Raw genomic sequence first — 18,644 nt, 5'->3', positions numbered from 1 at the left:
TTTTTTCTGGCGGCTTGTGGGATCTTAGTTCCCAGATCAGGGATCGAACCCCGGCCCCCGGCGGTGGAAGTACAGAGTCCTGACCACTGGACCGCCAGGGAATTCCCTGAGCCTGTACTCTTGAAGCCATGATTGATAATTGATCCGAGAGGCAGTATGTCGTGTACTACTACATGCCCTTCAAAGTTTTCTCCTTCTCACCTTCCATCCTTGTAGCATGTGCTCTGGAGCTGAACTGAGTTTACTCCCAGCTCTGCCCCTCGTTAGCTCTGTGACCTCCAGCCAGTTATTGGCTTTCTCTGAACCTTGGGTTCCTCATCTGTAAAATGGAGATATGAATAGTACCTACCACGTAGGGCTGTTGTGAGGATTAAGAGTTAATACATACATAAACTGCTTAGAATAGTGCCTGGCCATGGTTAGTGGTATATAACAACAGTATCTGCTGTTTTCAAAATTCTAGTATTATCCTTTCTGAAAGGCAAAGCATTTGGGAGAGGTTTCCCTATTAAATACCAGCATTATCAAGATTAGGTACCAAATGTACAATGGAATGAAAAAAATACAACATATTTGGCAACCACAAGTGAAGAGTTAAAATGAACAAAACATCTTCACTGGCCTCAGGGACTCTGTCGACTAAACAAGGATTTGAGCACCTACTACCTGAGTCCTCTGGTACAAAGGCCAGGGAAGGTTAGAAGAATGCCGGGAGAGCGGTGCAAAATGTTAGGAGAAGGCTAAGGATTAAATTGCCAGGTTGACCTGAAGAGAACTTCTGAAAGGGTGGCGTTGGGTTAGGATTTGAAGGAATGGTTAGCTTTTGGTGGTGGAGGAGAAGCTGAAGCTTACAGTGAGGGTCGGCGCCATTCATGTAGTATTGATCAGTAGGTATATAGAGGCCCTCCTGTGGACCAGGGGGTAAGCTCACCGTATGGCAAAGACAGGAAACCATCCTCATAGTGTTTAGTTAGTTGTAGAAAACTCTGGAAAAGTAAAAATTAAAAGTAGTTTGTGATCCCACTACCCAGTGAAGACCCAATGACTATTTGTTTCTTTTAAAACAAAAAGAAAAAAAAGTGTTTATGTAATTCCCCCCCCCCCACAAAATCGGGAGCATATTGTAATCACACTATTGTGATCTCTTGTGGGGTTTTTTCCCTTATATTAAATTATAGGTGGTTCCCCACCTAGAAAAAGTACATACTGATAAATTTAAAATGTGTTGATTTGATCAAATAATTTATAAATCCATGATTTACTTTTAAAAAAAGAAAAAAGACCTGCCCTAGAAATGACCTGTTAAGTTACTATAATTTATAGTCATTTGTTAAATCTAAGCATATAATTACATGTCTAATGTAAAAGTAAAGAAATGTGTGCATACACACAGGCAGCAAGGCAGTTTCTGTAGTGTTGTATGGGGTATACAGTTTATACCTAATAAGAATAAGAGTAACTTGTTATCGTATTTTGTTCTAGTTGGATATTTTCTCTTTTAAGAGACTGTCCTTCCTAAGGCAGAGTGTGTGCCCTATTGTCTGTATCCACATTCATCCAGGATAATTCCCATTTCAGAGCCATCCTCTTCCTAGCAGTGGGTAGCGAGTGTATAGGTTGGGAAGACAGAAAACTTGTTAATAATCGTATCAGTGCAGTCCGGAGAGGTGATGGGTTTTTGAAACCGTTCTTCAGAATGTACATGTGTGCTTGAATATTTTCTCTAGTGCCCTCTCCCACGTGGATGCCTAGGAAGGCAACTGCAAGTACAGTTAGAGAGCATATTAGCAATTCTATCGGTAGAAGTCTTAATGTTACATGTTTTGTGATTTTTTTGTTTGTTTTATTCTGTTTTGTGATTTTTGTTTTAGCCAAGTGTATACTCCTTGACACGTTAGCATATCCTTTAAATCAGGTTATGAATTAGTCTAAAACATTGGTTTTCAACCTTTTTTTCTACTCCAGCATACCTGGTGGTAACAGTGGTTCACCATGGCAACCAGAGAACTGTGGAGGAATGGTTCTCGAAGTGTGGTCCAGCATTATCTGGGAGTTTTTGTTAGAAATGCAAATTATCGGGTCCTCCACCCCAGACCTACTGAATCATAAATGCTGGCAGTGGGGCCCCGCGGTCTGTATTTTAATGAGCCCTTTAGGTGTTGCTGGCGCCCTTGCCAAAGTTTGAGAACCATGCCCCAGGGCATGAGTGTTTGCAATCCTTTACATTGTTAACAGCCAGTTTCTGAAGAATCTTAGCTATTTGATTCTAGTACCTTCTTACTGGGACTGAAAGGGCTAGTATCTTGTACCCACTATCAGTGTTTAATCTTTTAGGACAAAGATAAATAGATCCCTTTAAGAACCCGAAGAAAGTTATAGGTGTTCTCCTCAGAAAAGCACAGATATACGAGAAAGTTGTACAATGTTTTTAGACCATTTCAGTGACTTCACGGAGCTTGAACTTTGTCTACAGCCTCGAGGTTAAGAGCCTCATAACAACTTTGGATGACTTTATGATTTCCCTTGCAGCCTTCCATTCTGTTGCCTACCAAGAATCCCCATCATTTTGGGGAGAGGGAAAAGTTGGGAGGGTTTGGTGGTTACTCACTTGCCTTCTTTCATTGACTTGGATGAGATTTGTAATAACCTGGAATTTGGAGTAATAACATTAGTATTTAATGATGGTGTTGGATTCCAGAAAGATATTGTCAGGCAGGAATGACGAGTCACATCAGAAAGGTGAGTGACGAATGTAAAATCCTGTCCTGTGATCCAAAAAGTCAATCCCACAAGTATAAGAGGAGAAGTAGCTTCAAGGACCACGAGTGGAGCTTTCGCTGACAGTTCCTTGTGAACCAACCGTAAATGAGCGCTCAGTAAACCGCTTACGTCTTGAGATACTGTTCATTGTAAAAGTCACAGAAGCAGTGCTTTCCCCAGTGTGGCCTAAGGCTGTGAACAGTTCCTTTTCTTCTGCACTGGTCAGACTGTCTAGAATATTCTGTTTGCTTCCAGTCCCCACACTCTAAAGGGGCATGGAGTCTGTTTAGAGGCGAGAGACCAGAGTGGAGGAGTGAGTCCTGATGAAGGACGAGATGCAGGAGAGGAACTGGCGGGGAGCAGCTGTGGGCCTGGAAGTGGAGACCTGAACAGCCCCCATCACATACTTGAAAGGCTGGGTGTGATGCCAACTTACACGCTCATCCCCTGTGGTCTCGTGATCACACTGAGGCCACATGGGCCATAGCGAAGCTGCAGGGGGCTGGCTTGGGGTAATTGTAAGGAAGAACGTCGAGTCTGTTGTCTGAAGGTAGGATGGGAGGCACATTCTAGACCTGAGGGTCGGTCTGCTGGCAGCCACCGTGCATTTCTGTAGCTATCAGTACATCCTGGTGGTCCAGTAGCACTCCATGGGCCTTTTGTCATGAAACTTTGTTTTCTTTTTCTTCCTTTTCCTTTCCCTTCTTAAGTCCCTGTTTAATTTGTGGTAAGGGTGAAATAGGAGATGGAGAGGGAAAAAAGGGTGAAACTGGAACTTTGCTTTTCCCTCCTGCTTGTTTTCCAGCCGTCAGCGACAGGCTACATCTTGAGTGGTCCTCAGACGACCAGAGTCATCATTTGTGGTCAGGCCTGAAATTTACCTTGGAAACCCAGTTAGTACGGCCATGGAGAGGGCTACCGCAGCTCCTTCACTCAAAGTTCACGCTTTCTGTTTACCAAAGCGTTTGTTTTAGGTTTCTTAGAAGAGTAAAATTTGTGAACCATCGTATATTTTGGAATATCTGACTTTGTCCTCCTCCTCTTCTCGCAGAGGCAGTCGCTCTTGGATCCCTTCTGTTCACAATGGCACAGAGAACTGGACTTGAAGATCCGGAGAGGTATCTCTTTGTGGACAGGGCGGTCATCTACAACCCTGCCACTCAGGCGGATTGGACGGCTAAAAAGCTAGTGTGGATTCCATCAGAACGCCATGGTTTCGAGGCAGCTAGTATCAAAGAAGAGCGGGGAGATGAAGTTATGGTGGAGTTGGCGGAGAATGGAAAGAAAGCAATGGTCAACAAAGATGATATTCAGAAGATGAACCCACCTAAGTTTTCCAAGGTGGAGGATATGGCAGAATTGACGTGCTTGAATGAAGCTTCTGTTTTGCATAATCTGAAGGATCGTTACTATTCAGGACTTATCTATGTAAGTATGCCCTCTAAGTAATCATGTGAAGTGGTGACTGGGAATTAATGGAAATTATACATGCTGTCCTAATCGATGTGGAATGCTCACATACTCTCTGTTTACCGCGTCTATTTCTATTAAAGATAGAAAGATTGTCCCTTGCTTACCCAAGTCTTGCTTTGCTTTAAATCTTAACACATAATTTTAAATAATCCAGTCTGCAATTAAATATACTAAAATGGTGTTTGAGACTTTTGTGTAGTGGTGCTCTGGAGCTTAATAAGAGGGGGGAGAGCGTGTGGCAGAAAGATAAGGGACTTTCATATGGTAATAAGAGTTGCATTAGTGGTAGGATACAGACGGCAGATTGGTAGGAAATCCAGTGTATATCCAGGGGGTATAAAGTGGCGGGGCTGCAAGCTTAGAGGTTTCAGTGAGGAGCAAGACCAAGGTCATCGGGTACAGGGAAGTCGGAAAGCGGAATGCTGAGGTTTTTAAGAGGAAACAGTTCAGGGTGAGATTGAGGCTGGGGTTGTCCTGTGGTTAGCAGTTGACACATGTGTCACAGTCACTGACGGTGTTGTGACCATATAGAAGTTCCCGAAAGTAATAAGGGATCGGGGTTGAGAGGAAAATGCAAGCCAGATACTGAAAGAATCTCTAATGCCAAAAGAGGCTTGAAGGGATGGTAGACACGGGTGGCAATGATTTAAAGAAGGCCGGGTAATTAGCAGCAACATGGATGGACCTAGAGATTATCATACTGAGTGAAGTAGGTCAGAAAGAGAAAGACAAATACCATATGATATCACTTATATGTGGAATCTAAAATATGACACAAATGAATTTATCTACAAAACAGAAACAGACTCCCATACATAGAGAACAGACTTGTGGTTGCCAAGGGGAGGGGGGGAGGGATGGATTGGGAGTATGGGATTAGTAGATGCAAACTATTATATATGAGATGGATAAACAACAAGGTTCTACTGTATAGCACAGGGAACTATATTCAATATCCTGTGATAAACCATAATGGAAAAGAATATGAAAAAGAATGTGTGTGTGTGTGTGTGTATAACTGAATCACTTTGCTATACAGTAGAAATGAACACAACATTGTAAATCAACTATACTTCAATAAAATAAATTTTAAAAAAGAAAGAAGGCAGGGTAGATAGAATGTAGATTTAGAATGAAGAGAAGTAGAGGGGAAGGTTGACACTGTAATGGTCTGAATTTGGAAAAGAGAAGTTGAATTTTATGCAAAGAGTGTGGTACTAACGTCCATGTATAATTCAGAACTTCAGCAAAGCAGAAGTCGTTTTCCCATCGAATTAGTTTATTTAGTGGATGTTTACTGAGCACCTACTATGTTCTAGGTGCTGGAGAGAGTGTGGTGAACAGGCCAGGCCAAATCCCTGCCTTTGTGGTACATCCTATACGGAAATAAAACAGGACTATGGGATGGCTTTCCCCAGCGGGTCAGGGAAGGGCTCTTTGAGAAGGTAGCATCTGAGCTGGAATCTGACTGATAGGAGGGAACTAGCCATGGGAACATCTGAGAATGGGTAGTTCATTCATGACCTTTGCCAGAGTAGTCTGAATCAAGCCTGGTGGTCTCTTTCATTTTATTTTATTTTATTTTTTTCTCTATGAGTTAGGATGCAAAGTAAGGGTAAGAGGCACCAGGGTCCGGAAGGTGGCTTGAGAATGCGTAAGGTTTGGAAAGGGGAGGAAGCCAAGGGTCAGAAAACAATTGGAGAGCAGCATTGGGAATCCAGCTGAGACTGAATAACAGAATGTGTAAGGTGGCCACATTTTTGTCTGGAGAGAAAGGAGTGGAGAGAGGGAGTGAGAAAACTGGGAAGTGAAGAGATTGTGGTCAGATCATTATGTTGACATCTGAGATTTGAGAGGTGAATCAATTTTGGATGATACCTGGTGCGGTGAATTGCAAAGGGCTGGAAATGCAGGGACGTAACCAAAAAGCTGTGGAGTGCTGCGCTGTGGAAAGGAGCCTTTCTGCCCCCAGACCCCACGCTGCCCTCGAGGGCTGCTGCAGGGAGGAGAGAGGAGGGAAAGAGAAAGGGGAAGGAAGTTGTGGGTAAAAGGGAAGGAGGAGGGAAAAGACAATTTAGTCTTTTGTAGCCATTTCTCATGATAATTCTAAGACTTTGCAAGTATCTTTTATCGAGTTTGTTTGATTTTTTTTTCCAGCTTAATTCGGGGACAACAGGAGTGAATTTCTGGGTTTCTTTTCAAAGCACGGCCCCCTGGGCTTTACAGCAGGAGAATCTGAGTTTTTTCTTTTTTAAAAAATTTATTTATTTATTTTAGGCTGCTTTGGGTCTTCGTTGCTTCCCGGGGGCTTTCTCTAGTTGCAATGAGCAGGGGCTACTCTCCATTGCGGTGCGCGGGCCTCTCATTGCAGTGACTTCTCTCGTTGCGGAGCACAGGCTCTAGGCAGGTGGCCTTCAGTAGCTGCAGCATGCGGGCTCAGTAGTTGTGGCTCACAGGCTCTAGAGCGCAGGCTCAGTAGTTGTGACGCATGGGCTTAGTAGTTGTGACGCATGGGCTTAGTTGCTCCGCGGCATGTGGGATCTATCCGGACCAGGGCTCGAACCTGTGTCCCCTGCATTGGCAGGCAGATTCTTAACCACTGCACCACCAGGGAAGTCTGAGTTTTTTCTTGAAGTACTAAGGTCACAGCAGAGGTGAGGGTTTGGGAGGATCATACCTTCAATTAGTGGGGTGGAGAAAGGGTTCCTATGGAAGATTCACGTTGGAGCGCGGACTCTAAAGAAACCTACTAAGAGAATGGGGCTATGGATGGCCGTGGCTGCTGAACACTGAGTGAAGGGTATAGTATTGGGCTTTGGAATTCACCCAGCACTTGAAATTGATCAATTGAGGTACCATGGTATAGACACTATAATAACTTGGATAGGACCTTTGGGATATATTTCTTTTCTTTTTTTAAAATAAATTTATTTATTTTTATTTATTTATTTTTGGCTGTGTTGGGTCTTTGTTGCTGCACACGGGCTTTCTCTAGTTGCGGCAAGCGGGGGTTGCTCTTCGTCGCAGTGCACCGGTTTCTCATCGTGGTAGCTTGTCTGTGGCTCGCGGGCTCTACAGCGCAGGCTCAGTAGTTGTGGCTCAGAGGCTCCAGAGCACAGGCTCAGTAGTCGTGGCTCACGGGCCCAGTTGCTCCACGACATGTGGGATCTTCCCGGACCAGGGCTCGAACCTGTGTCCCCTGCATTGGCAGGCGGATTCTTAGCCACTGCGCCACCAGGGAAGTCCATTGGGACATATTTCTATAGATAAGACATAACATATGTTCATTTAGGTAAGTTACTAACAGGTTTGGTTATGTTATTTCCTTATATTTTCTTTGGATTTAATCTCCCCAACTTCCACCTTCTTAGGTCATTAATTTTCATCTTCTTAATAAAACTACTTAAAAACTGCAGATGTCTTCTCTACTACGTTTTAGCTTACTTCACACATTTTGACATGTAGTATTTTTAGTGTTCTAAATATTTTCTAGCTTCTATTATTCCTTATTTAACCTATGAACCATTTAAAAATATACTTTTAAAATTCCTAAATGTTGTTTTTTAAGTTATCTTTGTGTTATTGATTTTTAAATTAATATAGTCCATATAATAACACTCCTTGTTTTTGTGAGACTTGCTTCATGTAGCATATTGTCAGTTTTTATGAGTGTTATGTGTGTTTGTTAAGAATGTGTTTTCTGTTGGGTGTGGAGTTCTATATGTGGCCGTTAGACTAAGTTTTTTAATTGTGTTTAAACTTTACTAATTTCTCTCTTCTTGGTCTGTTGATTATTGAGAAGTGTCTTAAAATCTCCCAGTGTGTTTTCTCAAACTAAGTATGCATTCCTTAAAAATATAGTTTAGTTTTGCCTGTTGATGAATTTTTATATGAATGCCTCTCTTAATACATACCTTTTTGTGTATTTTTGCTCAGCATTACAATTTTAAGATTCACCCACATTACTTTGTGTTGATGTAACTCAGTTGTTCTCAAAGGGTGCTCTACAGACTCCTAGGGTTTCTTTAAGACCCTTTCATGGGATCCTTGAGGTCCAAACTATTTTCATGATTACTGAAGACTTTATTTGCCCTTTTATTGTTGACATTGGTACTGATGGTGTAAAAGCAACGGTGAGGAAAACTGCTGACACCTTATCGTGGGTAAAAGCAGTGACCCCAAACTGTACTGGTGGTCGTACTAATCCAGTTTCACTCCAGAATGTCCTTGGTAAAGCAGGAGGAATGATTGAATTTATTTCAGCTCTTGAGAACACATCTTTTAATATTCTGTGTGATGAAATGACAAGTATGCATAAAGCGCTTCTGCTGCATATTGAACTAGGATGGTTGCTTTGGAAAAAAGCACGTGTGTAGCTATTTGAGTTGCAAACTAAACTTGCTACTTTTTTTGATAGAATACCTTTTTATTTGATAGAATGGCTGATAGATAAGCTTTGATTAATTCACACTGGGGTATTTGGCAGATATCTTCTTGAAAATGAACAAAGTGAGCCTGTCATTTTAAAGGAAACAGTTGAATGCATTTGTTGACAATGATAAAATTTGAGTTTTCACATGAAAATTAGAATTTGTATCTGCCACTGTGAACTTGACAGCTTGTCAACACTTAAAACCTTCCTGATGAGAGATAGATGGCAATATTAATGAATGTGACTTTTTTTTTTTTAATGTCATATAGTGTGAAATGTCATCATTTGGAAGACTTGAACAATTCATCGAACCAGAGTTTTCCAAATGATGTGTACATGATGTTACAAAGTCATGCCTGGGTAAAAGATTCATTCACCTGTGCAAGCTTAGCCAATGGATTTGATGTATGTAACAGAGTATGAAAAGTTCACGGACAGGGTGTCAGATGCTACATTGCGTCTAATCTTTAAGAAATTCTTACTTGTCGAGTTTTGGTATAGTATCGAAGAGGAATATCTATAATTACATGAAAAGGCTGTTAAAGTACTCCTCCCTTTTCCAGTTAAATATCAGTGTAAGGCTAATTTCATGTGTTTCAGTCAAAACAACATCACAGTAGACTAAATGCTGAAACAGAGTGTTGAGTGTTTTCTATTAAGAAAATTGAGTGTTTTCTATTAAGCCAGACAATAAAAGATTTGCAAATATAAAACCGTACCACTCTTCTCACTTTTATTTTGGAAAACAAAAGGTTGTTTTTCATAAGAAATGTTATTTATCGTTATTTTTAAATGAATAAATACACATTTAAAAACTATGTATGTACGTATATTTGTATAAAAATATATAAAACACAAGATCTTTAGGACCTTTAACAATTTCTAAGAGTGGTAAAGGGCCCTGAACTATAAAAGTTTGGGTGTTTCGTTCCTTTTTGTGGAATGTAATGTTCCATTGTAAGATTTTTGCCCCAATTTATTTATCCTCTCAACTGTCTTTGGACATTTTATTTTTCCAGTTTGTGGCTATTATTGTACAAACAGTGCTTCCGTGAACAGTTTCGGACGTGTCCTGGTGCACATAAGCATGGCTTTCTAGAAGGTGTATAACTAGGAGTGGAATTTCTGGGTGATATAGGACATGCATATCTTTAACCCATATCTTCAGCTTTTCTAGATAATGTCTAAGTTAGTCAGATTCCAGCAGGAAACAGAAGGCCCTCTAACTAGGCATTCTGTGAATTTAATAAGGGGACGATTTACAAACATGTGAATAGAGTTTAGAAAACAGATGCAGAAATGTCGCAGTATCCCAGCACTAGTGATGGCTGAGAGCCCTGGACCCATCTTCATCTTTAAAGGAACAAAGAGCTGTTACCTCAGCTGGGAGAGGATGCCACGTGGAGAGGGGCTTCCTGGTAGGAATTGTGGCCGCCTTTAGAGGGAAGCAGACAACTAGCAGGGAGGGGCCTGGGGGATAAACATCCTGACTTCATTCTCCCCCTACCCTCAATCTCCTGCTGCCTAGCTCAGTTTGAAGCCAGAGGAGAAGGGAATTTGGTGATATATTTCTTAGGGTCAGCCTCAGTTCCATTTGGAATTTAATTTTGTGTGTGGTATAAGGTAGGGGCAAGGTTAACTTTTTTCCCCCAAATGGCGATTCAGTTGACCCAGTGCCATTTACTGAAACGTAGCCCTCTCTGCACTGCTCTGAAGCGCCACCTTTGTTGTAAATCAGATGCTCATAAATGTGTGCTTGACGACCTGTTCTGTGTCGTGGGTCTCTGTGCCTGTCCTTGGGCTGACACCACATTGTCTTGATTATTACAGCTTTAGACTATGGCTTGGTGTCCAGTAGGGTAAGTTCTCTCATTTGTGTTCTTTAGGATTGTTCTGGTGTTAGGTGCTTTGCATTTCAGTATAATTTCAGAACCCACTTGTCAGTTTTTCATACACACACACACACACACACACACACACACACACACACAACCTTATTGGAATTTTTATTGGGTTTTTGCTGATTCGATAGTTCATTTTGGAGGAGAAATGAGATCTTTACAATATCTGTTCATCTAGTTCATTTATTTAGTTCTTAATTTTTCTCAATATGTTTTAGGTTTTTTTTGTAGAGGCCGTGTATATCCTTTGTTGGATTTATTTTTTGTAGGATTTATTTTTAGGTGTTTGTTTGTTTGTTTGTTTTTGCGGTACGCGGGCCTCTCACTGTTGTGGCCTCTCCCGTTGCGGAGCACAGGCTCCGGATGCGCAGGCTCAGCGGCCATGGCTCACGGGCCCAGCCGCTCCGCGGCACGTGGGATCTTCCCGGACCGGGGCCCGAACCCGTGTCCCCTGCATCGGCAGGCGGACTCTCAACCACTGCGCCACCAGGGAAGCCCTAATTTTTATTTTTTTAATAAATTTATTTTATTTATTTATTTTCGGCTGTGTTGGGTCTTCGTTGCTGTGCTCGGGCTTTCTCTAGTTGCAGTGAGCGGGAGCTACTCTTCCTTGCGGTGCACAGGCTTCTCATTGCGGTGGCTTCTCTTGTTGCGGAGCACGGGCTCTAGGCTCGCAGGCTCAGTAGTTGTGGCACACGGGCTTAGTTGCTCCACGGCATGTGGGATCTTCTGGGACCAGGGCTGGAACCTGTGTCCCCTGCATTGGCAGGCGGATTCTCTAGCACTGCGCCACCAGGGACACCCTAAGTGTTGTTTTTAAATTGTTACCATTAGGTAGGAATACAGTTGCCATGTTTTTTTACAGTTAACTTTTGTATATTGACATTATATTCACCAACCTTACTAAGTTTATTAATTGATTATAATAGTTTAGCTGAGGATTCTTTTGGATGTCGTGTTGAACACACTCATGTTGTCTGCAGATAATGACATTTTTATTGTTTGCTTTCTAATTCTTGTACATTACTTTATTGCATTGTCTAAGAAGTGTAAATGTTTGTTGAATAGTAGTGGTTATTGGAGGCATCTTCGTATCGTTCCCGATGTCAGAGGGAAAGTTTTCAATATTTCACTATTAAGAATGACTTGTTTTCTTTTGAATATTTTTTTATTAGATTCAGGGAAGTTTCCTTTTGTTCCTAGTTTTTATCCCGCATGGATGAATTTTTAGAAATACTGATTGGTTGTTAATTTATCACGTTTTTCCAGTTTCTGATCAGGTGATAGTGTGATTTTCTGGTTATTTTGTTATTGTAGTGAATTATATACTATATTTTTTAGTGCTAAGACTAACCTGGCAAAGACCAAGTATTCTTTTTATGTATTACTGGATTCCTGGATTTTGTTTGCTGGTATTTTGTTTAGAGTTTTTGCATCTATATTCATAAATGAGATTGACTTAAAAATTTACTTTCTTATGATGTCCTTGTCATACTTTGCTATCAAGATTATGCTGGCTTTATAAAATGAATCATGGAATGTTTTATCTTTGTATCTTCTCTGGAAGAGCTTGGATAAGATTGATGTGATTTCATTTTAAAATAATGATATAGTTTCGTTTGTGGGGACGTTTTCCTTTCATAGATATAGAATTTTTCAGATTAAAAATTTTTGGTGTCAGTTTTGATACTGAGTTTTTCTGGAAATGTGTCTATTTCGTGTAAATTTTCAAATTTATTGGCATAGTGTTGTTCATAATACCCTCTTTTTTCCTGTAGGATTTGTAGTGATGTCCTCTCACTCCGGATACGGATAATCTGCTCCACCCTTTTTAAAATGAGCCTCACCAGAGCTTTGTCAATTTGACTAACCTCAAGCATCTCTTTTAATTACTTGAGCATATTATTGTGTAAGATAATAATCCAAGGCAATAAAAGTAGCCCCACCGGGAATCCACATATTATCTTGGATTCTAGTCACAACTGTTGCCTTACGTGCCACCTACTGTATATAAAATTGTGAAGTTAATTTGAGGCTCTGCATGACACCAAGCTAGTCCTAGAGTTTTGCTCTGGGCAGGCAGTTAGATGAAGGGGATCGAGCACGTGTGGATCAGTCAGGGATTTACATCCTTCCCAACTGGGCTTTGGGCTGGTCTATTTCTGGTATACTCTAAACTCTCAGGGTGTAGCAGTTAGGGTTCTAGCTGAACGCCTGGGGTATTTACCCTCCTCCGGAGTGGCTTTTTTTTTTAAAAAAAAAAAACAAAACAAAACAAGGTCTGCTGTGCTGTTGAATTTCCCATAGTCCGGATTTTGTTGATTGCATACCTGTGGTGCCTTCTGTAAACTGGTAGTTGGATGCGGCGGCTTGATCTGATTCAGATTCAGGACGCACAGGATGCCAGCTGTCTCTCAGTTTACAGTGTTGAGATGGATCAGTGACTCAGTTTGGGCTTCATCAGGTTGATTTGTGCTTTAGGAGTGTCTACCTTCACCCGAGGGTTTTAGAGCCGGTGGTGGGCACTGTCCTGATCCATCATTTCATTAGGAAGCAAAATGGTGATAGTCTAATGTCATCATTCCTTCTGTTATTATTAGCTTGATGAATTTTTTTTTAACTCAATGTGTATTACAACACCTCCCCGCCCCAACCAGGCACAGACAGTTTTCTTCAAGTTTATTTTTGATTACTGTTCTCTTTACAGAATTTTGACCTTTTTTCCTCCCTAAGGAGCAATGATTAATATTTTAGTTATCTTTTCTTTGCTCTCCATGTTCATCTTTCCTCTGTGTATTTTTTAAATTGGTTTTATCTTTGTGCCTTCTTTTTCTTTTATTATTTACCTTTGTTTTATCTTTCTTTAAGAGTCCATGTTGTATTACATTCTGTTGCAGCCATAAATCTATTCCCTAAAGTTTTCTTTCAGCTTATTTTGTAGAGAATGTCCAGAGGTCATTTCTCTCTCTGAATATTCTGGAAGATGATCTTTTCCTTATTACATAGGGTTGTTGTTGTTTTTTTGTTTGGTTGGTTTGGTTTTTGCGGTACGTGAGCCTCTCACCGCCATGGCCTCTCCCGCTGCGGAGCACAGGCTCCGGACGCGCAGGCTCAGCGGCCATGGCTCACGGGCCCAGCCACTCCGCGGCACGTGGGATCCTCCCGGACTGGGGCACGAACCTGCGTCCCCCGCATCGCCAGGCGGACTCGCAACCACTACGCCACCAAGGAAGCCCTGTTGTTGTTTTTTAAATACACATGTGAATTTTATCTAGGTGTGGTGTTTGCAAATGGTGTGAGCGACCTATTCTTTCTTCTCTTCCTTTCCTTTTTGGGCGGCGGTCTGATTTCTTCTGAGAGCAGCGGTCGGGGTGTAAGTTGGGGTGATGCTCCCAGTTCAATCCCCTGTTCCTAATGAGAGACTGTTGTATCTGCTCTATTGCACTGATATCTATACCTGCCTCTGTTTCCTGGTTCTCTAATCCTTCAAAGCTATGAAGTAATAATGTATATGCATATCGCTGTTTTCTTAGACTGAGGCCTGACCCTAAAGGATAGCAACATTTCCCAATACTGGATAGGAGATGGGCATTCCCGGCAGAGGGGTCGGCATATGGAGAAGCCTGGAGGCATAAAGCAGCACAGACTGTTGGGAAAATTTCAAGGTTGTTTTGGTGCTAGTTTTTTGTTTGTTTGTTTGTTTTGTTTTTACATCTTTATTGGGGTATAATTGCTTTACAATGGTGTGTTAGTTTCTGCTTTATAACAAAGTGAATCAGTTATACATACACATATGTTCCCGTATCTCTTCCCTCTTGCATCTCCCTCCCTCCCACCCTCCCTATCCCACCCCTCTAGGTGGTCGCAAAGGTGCCAGTATTTTTGTATAATACCTGTTACTTGGTGTCTTAAAGCCTTTGCAAACTTCTTCAAGGCTTTGCAGTAGGATTCCAGTGTTTCCAGCTGTTCAGTAGGCACTCATTCTCCTGGGCTCCCTTATTGTAATGAATCTCCTTTTAACGTGCCACAATCTCAATATGTTAAAAGGGGATTTAGTATCTTTCCCCACAAATCAAATGATTTTTCCCGTCCACTTGTTACTTTTCCATCTCTAAAGCTTGACAACCTTGGAGTCATGTTTAACTTGACGACCTTGGAGTCATCTTTACCTTGAGGCTTGAATGGTTTTCTCTATTCAGAGTCCTGACTGCTGTTGAATCTCCAGCCCGCTTTCTTCATGACTCATCCCAGCTCCGTTTTTGTCTTGTTCTTCTCTCCTGTAGGCCTGTTACTGTGCCTGGAGAGGTCTCTGCCTCCTGCTGCCCACCTCTTGCCCCTTCAGTCTCTTCTCCATATGGCTGCCAGGTTTATGCGGTTTCAGGAATGCCTCTTTCCTTCCATCACTCTTCTCTCCAGGACCTCTGATACCTGATCCCTTAGAGTGGACAAAATCTGCCCGTCTGGGCTCTTTTCCCTCACCTTCCACAGAACAAATTGTTGTCAGCTAGACTGCACTTCACTCTGCCGTGGATATACCCGGCCACCAAGTTTTACATTCTTACTATTTTATTTTATTTTTTTAAAATTTTAAATATTTATTGATTTGGCTGTTCCAGGTCTTAGTTGCGGCATGCAGGACCTTTGTTGCGGCACGCGGGCTCTAGTTCCCTGACCAGGGATCGAACCTGGGCCGCCTGCATTGGGAGACTTAACCACTGGAGCATCAGGGAAGCCCCACGTTCGTACTATTTTAATAGGAATTCCTTTATCCGTCCTTTTAACCTACTAGTCTTTAAAAAGAACATCAGAGACCCTCTAGGTCTGGACTTAGTACCTAGTTGTACGGTTTCCGACAAGATGGCCATGACCTTCAGTGGGGTTTGTCGTGTGTTCCGCTCCAGAGTTTCTCTGTTTAAAAGGCTTGTTCATCTTTCTTTTTTTGTATCACTCTCTTTTCAGTGCCTTATATTATGTCTTGTTTGCTTAGTGTATCTTTATTGTCCTCATCCCCTAGAGCGTATAAGAAGGTGCTTAGTATCTTCCTCATGTATTCAAATGCTTAATGAGTTTACTTTGAACTTAAGGCCTCCAGAGAAATTAGCAACACATCGCCCTCCTTCCGTGTGACTTGGGGAGGACAAATGTGGTACAGTACTGGTTTCAGCGCAGGAGCCCAACATTTGAGCTAATTTTCAAGATAGAAGCTTAGCTTTTTAAGCACTTCAGTTTACTATTTCCACTTAAACCTCTATTACTGCTTCGCTTTGGCAAGCATAGGATACTGATGATTATTCATCCTTGTTTTTTTTGGTGAGATTTACCCATCTCTGTAATCTTCGTCCTCAGAAAAGTCCCCAACACATGATAGACACACACGTTGGAATGATTTCTGATTGCAAATGTCCTCATTAGGATCTGTTACCATGCCGTACATGCTACGGGATGTTAAACGGAATTGGCGTATTTTGACTTCCTTGGAGGTTTTGGGGTTTTTTGTTTTGTTTTGGCAGTCTGTAATTATTCTCCTCTTACAAAAGAGTGACGTGCAGAATTTGTAGCTCCACGATCGACTCTCATCTCATTTTTGAAGGAAAAAGTGGAAGTTGTATATATAACAATTGATTGAGATGTGTAGTTACGATTTGTCAAATTTCCTGTGTATAAATTAAACTCAATAAAAAATTAAAATGTTGAGATTGCCTCTCCTTAGTTTTCTCGCCCTTAATAAAATCTGTTTTTATTGTCTCTCGTTGCCTTTTTGTCCTGTGGGTGGCAGAGAGAGGCTGGCCTAGTTAGACTAGAGACTAGGTGGAAGGTGCCAGGCTGCTGGGTGGGTGGCCTGAGAGCCAGCCCGGGTTCTTGGAGGTCTGATGCCGGACACGAGAAAGCCAACGGCTTCAGGCCCAGCGGTCACCCAGGGAGGGGCAAGTAACTACTGTGGCCTCAGGCAAACAGTAATCAGTTTAGCAATCAGGCAAACAGCCCAAATCAGTGAGCTCAGGGCAGGGCCCTTGCTTGCCTTTGTCTTATTCCCAAGCGCTAATCTAGGTAGGAAGTGCATTCCACATCCGAGCCTCCGTTGGGAGGGAAGCAAAGATAAAGGAGAACAGCTGCTGAGGTGGTTCTGATCACTTAAACTTTTTTTTGGCCGCCTTTCTCCTTTCAGCATCATTCACTGCAACGTTCAGAATAGAGTGGGCTCGACAGTGCCTCCTGGTGGCCACTGCCAGGACTTTCAGCCTTTCTGAACACAGCTTGTTGGTTAGAAGCCCCTCGGTACTGCCTGGGGAGCTGAGCACCACTGGTCCTCGGCCTTTTCTAAGATCCTCTTGCCTTTAGATTTAGAATCACCCGAAGTAAAGGGTCTGCTTCCCGGTGCAGCTGAGGTGCCTTCAGCCCCACCAGGACTGGAGCATCTAGCAGCAATCCTAACCGCTCTTGATTTTCCATAATTCCCAGAGTCAGTTCTCAGAAATCATTCCATGTGAATTAAAAAAACCCCAAAGGCAAAAGTGCTCCTAGTATTAATTCTGAGCAATGATTACCCTACTGATGAGGAAGGTTTTTATCTTCTAGACTAGTGGCTCTTAAAAATTTTTGAGGGCCCCCCAAGAGCTTTTGTTTATATTTCATGATATTTACTGTGTTTAGAAAGTAAAACATAGATTTTAAATATTTATCAACTCATTTAAAACTAAACCTATAACAAGTTGACATAAATGATTTTTATGAAAAAAAACCCTATATTTTCCAAAGCAAAAAAAATTAGAAGAGTAAAAATGTTTTACACTTAAAAAAAAAAACTCTTTAATAATAACCTTTCCAGATAATTGTGGATATTCTCCTTTGATACTGTACCCAAACTTGGCCACCGGTATTTCCTTAAAGATGAGTTGCAATGTGGAATCTGAAACTACCTTAATGAACGTTTCATACCTCGTACACTCATGAGAGAATGAGTGTGAAAAAGCAAATGACATGTTGTTTGAATAATGACCCGTGGCTTCATGAAGCCATGAAGCATATATTATTATTTCCATTTGACAGATGAGGGAATTGAATCTAGGAAGTACCACTTAATAGGCTCTCTGTAGGAGAACTGCTTGTGGTTTGGAATTGCCCATTATGGGTGAGATTTAATTTTAGGGATAGATTAATTGTGCAAATGATAAAGGTCCCCTGTTCAAATTACTGTGTGGTTTGTCTCCTGATTGGATCCTGTGGATATATGCAGTTGTTTTTTTTTTTAACACTGTATTTTATTTTTATCTATTCTAGACATATTCTGGACTCTTCTGTGTAGTCATAAATCCTTACAAGAATCTTCCCATTTACTCTGAGAATATTATTGAAATGTACAGAGGGAAGAAACGTCACGAGATGCCTCCACACATCTATGCCATATCTGAATCTGCTTACAGATGCATGCTTCAAGGTAACTGGAAATGTTAGAATGCTACTCAGAATTTCTTAAATATAATTTGGGTTTTTTTAGATTGCCTCAATCTTTTCTACAGAGGGCTTTACTTTTTTTTTTTTTAAGATTAGAAAGAAAAGTGATAGATGTTTATTGTAGAAAAATTATGAATTCTTAAGATTAGACTAGGCAATATGACCATCTTCTATAGGCATCCGGTAAGTATGCTTGGGGCTTCATAAATACTCCATGTTAATTTTTCTGTTAAGAAGCATCTAGTTTTTATATATATTTGATCTCTCCACCACAAGCCAGTATAATCAAAGCTCTACTGCATTCGTTTTTAAAACCAACAGGAAGAATAATAGAAAAGGTGGATGCATCATTGGGGAAAGAAAGATTATAAAATATTTTTTATTTAAATGCATGAAAAAGGACCCAACAAAAGTTAAACAGCATGTGTGGAGTTGGTGGGTTTTGATTGTTTCCTTTTTGGGTTTTGAATGAAATATAAATTTGAAGAGTCCTTAATTGGAATTATGGCTTCAGACGCAATGATTTATGGAGGAATTTTTTTTGAAAACTAGAACGGAGCAGTTTTGAATGCATTTAACATTACTGAGTAACAAGACTGCATTTATTTTTTTTTCCTTTTAAATTT

At 41.2% G+C, this 18,644-nt stretch overlaps 1 protein-coding gene across 4 annotated transcripts in view; it reads left to right on the top strand.

Annotated features, from left to right (window-relative positions):
- MYH10 (myosin heavy chain 10) overlaps positions 1-18,644 on the top strand; it is a 133,411-nt gene that overhangs the window by 2,667 nt on the left and 112,100 nt on the right. For all 4 annotated transcript variants that reach the window (XM_059998421.1, XM_059998420.1, XM_059998419.1 and 1 more), the window contains exons 2-3: positions 3,812-4,188; positions 17,845-18,001. In XM_059998421.1, the coding sequence (XP_059854404.1) occupies positions 3,844-4,188; positions 17,845-18,001 (502 nt within the window). In that variant the 5' untranslated portion in view covers positions 3,812-3,843. The remainder of the gene's footprint in view (positions 1-3,811; positions 4,189-17,844; positions 18,002-18,644) is intronic.

The sequence above is a fragment of the Delphinus delphis genome, chromosome 19 (genome assembly GCF_949987515.2).
Source record: "Delphinus delphis chromosome 19, mDelDel1.2, whole genome shotgun sequence".
Lineage (NCBI taxonomy): Eukaryota > Metazoa > Chordata > Mammalia > Artiodactyla > Delphinidae > Delphinus > Delphinus delphis.
The sequence above is the reverse complement of the archived record's forward strand: the minus strand, read 5'-3'. Positions and strand labels throughout refer to the sequence as shown.